General features: G+C 55.1%; 1 protein-coding gene across 1 annotated transcript; it reads right to left on the reverse strand.

Annotated features, from left to right (window-relative positions):
* On the reverse strand, positions 1–3,989 carry marcksa (myristoylated alanine-rich protein kinase C substrate a). Its single transcript, XM_017689188.2, has 2 exons — positions 3,620–3,989; positions 1–1,925 (listed from the first exon to the last, which is right to left on the reverse strand). Exons 1-2 carry the CDS (start codon positions 3,713–3,715, stop codon positions 1,212–1,214), a joined length of 810 nt encoding a protein of 269 aa, XP_017544677.1. The 5' UTR covers positions 3,716–3,989; the 3' UTR covers positions 1–1,211.
* Between the last annotated feature and the right edge of the window lie 1,132 nt (positions 3,990–5,121).

Below are 5,121 nucleotides of genomic sequence, written 5' to 3' on the forward strand. Positions count from 1 at the left end.
TTCAGAAGTTTCATTCACATTTATTTCGCATCGTGAGCTCAGAGACGTCCGAGCACCTCCAGCAGGAGCTTTAGTAGCCGCTGCCTCGTAAGCAGAGTTACATTCCGCCTCCAAGTCAAATCAAAGCTTTCCAGTATTTACAAAAGGAAGGAAAAGGGAAAGACAGGATGCTACACAGACATTTTGCATCTGATAGAAAGATTCCGTAATTATCATCATTATTTTTCTTAAAGACCACCGAGGAAATAAAAGCATCGTCTGCAGGAACCACAGTAGAAAGAGTCACAGCTTGGTTTGAGTTCAAAATCACTTAAAAGATCTTCAGGATGAGTTTTTCACTTTATTTCATTATCTTACAAAATCCAGCTCGGTGGTGAGAGAGCTGCGTGTGCTTCTCCAGATCCACATTTCATTTGTACAATAAATCACAGTTAAAAACACCCTCCTATACATACTTACACGTCCTCGCGCCCGGAGAGCCGGAACCAGGCCCGGAGAGCCGGAACCAGGCCCAGCGTCCTACACAAACCACTGAGACAGCTAAAGAGCGGAGATCCTACCGTTAAAACGTCGTCCTAGTAACTAGCGCTGGGAGCCGGACACACCGGCCGAGTGCAGAAACGCCTGTAGTGTTGTGAACTGCGGTGCGATTGTAGCTGGTCACTCTTTATTCACGACTACTCTTCCACAGTGAGTCTGTGGCACGAATCCCAGGCACGATGGTGCCCTCCTTCGCCCCGCCCCATGTCCCCTCCAAACCCCTCCCGCCTGCTTCATGCCGAGGGCAGACTAATTTACTCTCTTCCCCTTTTTTGTATAAAAATGCAAAAAAGAAAAGGCAACAAAACGAATACTGACGCCAGCAACTCTCGGCCAAACGAAGAGGACGCGTTTCTCTACAGTGTAGCCGTCCACCGCTCGGCTCCCGAGGGTGGAGTTTTGGGGGGGGTGTATAAAAGAGAAAAGAAAAAGAAATAAAAATAAAAGCTGTAAAAGATCCCTGGCTCTAGACAAAGTTCTCCAAAGCCTCTGGACCCGGAACCAACTCCAGCGTCCAAACAGGGAAACGTTCTCGATCTTTGATTTTCCTTTTTCTGTGTTTTTTATTTTTCATGAGTGAGTGTGTGTGTCAATGTGTGTGTGTCTCAGTGTGTGTATGAGTATGCGTGTGTGTGTGTGTGTGAGAATGTGTGTATGTGAGTGTGTGTGTGTTACTCCGCCACAGGCTCGGCGGTCGTCACTGGACTGGACTCCGCTTCCTGTGCGGCAGGAGCTGCTTCCTCTTGCTTTGGCGCCTCCTCCTGGACGGCGGTGGGAGCGGGCTCGTCCACGGGCTCGGCCGGTTTCTCCTCCGGTTTAGGAGCCTCCTCAGCCGGGCTGGCAGCTTTGGGCTCCTCCGCTGGTTTCTCTGCCTCCTTGGCCTCGGGTTTCTCCAGGCTGGTCGCCGCGGCGCCCTCGTCCGCCTCGGGCTTGGTCTCCTCACTGGCAGGCTTTGCCTCCTCGCCAGAAGCTTCGCCTCCTTCCGCCTTTGCTTCGTCTGAAGCGCCCGCGGCCTCCTCGGTTCCCTCTCCTGTCTCCTTCTTGGTCTTCTTGAAGGAGAAGCCACTCAGCTTGAAGGATTTCTTGAAGGAGAAGCGCTTCTTCTTCTTCTTGGGTGTCTCGTTGCTGGTGGAGGGTGTGGCAGCCTCGCCCTCAGCCGGCGCAGCAGTGGCAGATTCTCCCTCTTCCTTCTCTTTCTCCGCCTCCTTCTCCTGCTCTCCCTCTCCTGTCTCCTTCTCAGCCGGAGCTACCACGGCCTCGGCCTTCTCGCCCTCCTCCTCTTTGGGCTGCTCCTCTGCCGCCGCGCTGCCGTTAGCCTGCACCTCCTCCTTCCCCTCCGCCGCTGCAGGAGACGCGTCGCCGTTCACCTTCACGTGGCCGTTCTCCTGTAGCAGAGAGACACGCGGTTACCACACGGTGCGCTGAGGCGCCAGCAGCACGGACACATTCATATAAACCACAAACAGCAGGCGCCCCCGCAGGCCAGCCGGAGAACTGCGCCCACCTCCACTACACCACAACAAAGAACCGAGAACCTTTCAGACTGAAGGACAAGCCAGCGGTGAAATCAGGCCCAGCACCAACAGACCAGCTGGACAGGAAAAGAAAACGCTCTGAGCTCGGAGCTCCAGGGAACAGCAACAGGCTAAATCCTGTAAAGACGCTCCGGACTTCAGGCTACAGCCACGATTATCACATCATTCCACTCAGTGCTTTACGAACTCGCCACCCTGCAGGGAAAGGATCCGTTAAAGGGTTCAAACCTAATGCTTTTCCTTTCTAATGGTAACTGGCTTTTAATGTTTCTAGTTTCCTGCAGTACAGATCCATCAAATGCATTTAGAATCAGCCACTGGTCTCCAGTTAAACCATTAGGATCCTTCACTCTGTGATTCCAACACATTAAAAAAGCCAAAACACATTACAGAACCACCAGAAACCAGCACACACACACACACACACACACTTAACAGAGTAAAGAAACCTTTTCATGCCGATTTTAATTATATCTGATAAATATCATGTCGGGTTTGTTTTGATGAGCTGGGGCAACGAATTGAACACAAATATCCCAACAGTGACGCTGTTCCGCCAGCGGCCACAGGGGGCAGCAGAGACCGCGGCTTAGCCCAAACAATGACTCAAAGGCGCTGCCTTTGTTTTGCTCCAGTCGACCTGTCCAGCGATTCTGACCAGCCGACGGGACTCTCGCCTCTTTCTTTCCTGCTTTAACGGTGAATATTCGACCCGAAACGCTTCCGGAGTCTTTATAAACGCAAAACGCCGCCGTGGTCGCCGTTCGCGGTGGTGGCCGCCAGGGGGCGGCGCGTCTTTGTCTGAAATCTAAATAAACTGAAGCGCCAAAAGTGAAACAGCAACTCAATAAATTCACCCGTTAATAAGCTTTGTGGCCCGGAAAGCCGCTCAGAGGAACCGGGCGCCGGAAACGGGCCGGGTTCGAGTGATAAAGGCGGGGAAGTAGCGCGCGCGGCGCGGGCCCGCAGCATCTCTCCGCGGGGAAAGGCGTGGTGAGCTGCGCCCCGAGCCATTGTTGCTCCCGCACCTCCTTCTCTCCAACAAACACCACCAAACCGTCTAAATGCCCCCCGCCGTTCCGTGCACACTGCGCTCGCGCTCGGGCAAAACGCGCCGGCGGCGAAAAGTGACGCCAGGTGTGCCGCTTAACTGCCCTCGTTCCTCGGCCCGGGGGGAGCGCCCTCCCTGCCCCGCTGCCCCCCCTGCCCCGCTGCCCCTCCAAACAATAGATCTCTGCACAGACGTTCCGGCAGGGAGGAGGAGGGAGACCCAGCCCGGCCTGCGATGCAGAAAGGGGGGGAAAGCCCCCAGTAACGGTCAAACCCGAGAAATGCGGAGAAAACTGGACACAGACCCCAAATCATGTGGTCAGTATCTGGTCCAGAATGGACGTCCAGTGAAGGCGCCCCAAACTCAGCGACCCCAAACAAGAAACTTCGAAAATGACCCCAGACTCTCCTCAGCGGAGCTGCAAGACCCCCCCGCGCTGGGGGAAGCAGGGTCCCCGACGCGCCACCGCGGTCGGGGTAAGGTGAGCGCTCACCTGGCCGTTGGGTTTGCACGAGGCCGCCGCCTCTCCGGGTGTGTCCGCCGCCGCGGTCTCGCCCTTCGCGGCGCCTTTGGAGAACTGCGCTCCCATCGCTCCGCTGCGCTGCGCTCCGCTCCGACAACAGCGACCCGCAGACAAAGAGCCCGAGCCTCGCCTCGCCTCGCGATTCACCGCCCGGGGACCGAACCCACGAACTCTGAGCCTCGGACAGCGCCTGCCTCGCCGCGCGCACCGGACCGGAGAGCAGATCTCCCCGCGCTGAGGGTCCTGAAGTCTGGCTGGTGGGTTCTGCTGGGTGTTGGTTTGGTTTCTATCGCCGTTGCTCCTGAACGCGCGCGGTCTGCGAGGATGGACAGGCGCTGCGCGCGGTGACGCATCCGCTTCGAACGTCAGCCAATCAGAGCGCTGAGCCCGGCCCACGGAGGCGGGGCTTTAGCGGCGCGTGAACAATGGAGCTGGAGAGATTGGAGCAAAACAGACTAAAATAAGAGCCCCGCGGTATAAAAGCCGCTACAGAGACAAGCACGAGCTGATCTCTGATTCCCCACCGGTCAGTTACTGACCAGCACAGGAGTCAGAGGGATTGGGTGATGCTCAGCTGGGTGGATGTGTGGTCAGTGAGTGAATGAATGATGTATGGTCAGTCAGAGAGTGAGAGAGTGGTGTTTGGTCAGTCAGTGAGTGAGTGGTGTTTGGTCAGTCAGTGAGTGAGTGGTGTTTGGTCAGTGAGCGAGTGAGTGGTGTTTGGTCAGTCAGTGAGTGAGTGGTGTTTGGTCAGTCAGTGAGTGAGTGAGTGAGTGGTGTTTGGTCAGTGAGTGAGTGGTGTTTGGTCAGTGAGTGAGTGGTGTTTGGTCAGTGAGTGAGTGGTGTTTGGTCAGTGAGTGAGTGAGTGGTGTTTGGTCAGTCAGTGAGTGAGTGGTGTTTGGTCAGTCAGTCAGTGAGTGGTGGTCAGTGAGTGAGTGGTCTTTGGTCAGTCAGTGAGTGAGTGGTGTTTGGTCAGTCAGTGAGTGAGTGGTGTTTGGTCAGTGAGTGAGTGGTGTTTGGTCAGTGAGTGAGTGAGTGGTGTTTGGTCAGTCAGTCAGTGAGTGGTGGTCAGTGAGTGAGTGGTGTTTGGTCAGTCAGTGAGTGAGTGGTGTTTGGTCAGTGAGTGAGTGGTGGTCAGTGAGTGAGTGAGTGGTGTTTGGTCAGTCAGTGAGTGGTGTTTGGTCAGTGAGTGAGTGAGTGGTGTTTGGTCAGTGAGTGAGTGAGTGGTGGTCAGTGTGTAAGTGGTGTTTGGTCAGTGAGTGAGTGAGTGAGTGGTGTTTGGTCAGTCAGTCAGTGAGTGGTGTTTGGTCAGTCAGTGAGTGGTGTTTGGTCAGTCAGTCAGTGAGTGGTGTTTGGTCAGTGAGCGAGTGAGTGGTGTTTGGTCAGTCAGTGAGTGGTGTTTGGTCAGTCAGTCAGTGAGTGGCGTTTGGTCAGTCAGTCAGTGAGTGGTGTTTGGTCAGTCAGTGAGTGGT

This window comes from Pygocentrus nattereri, chromosome 4 (assembly GCF_015220715.1).
Source record: "Pygocentrus nattereri isolate fPygNat1 chromosome 4, fPygNat1.pri, whole genome shotgun sequence".
Lineage (NCBI taxonomy): Eukaryota > Metazoa > Chordata > Actinopteri > Characiformes > Serrasalmidae > Pygocentrus > Pygocentrus nattereri.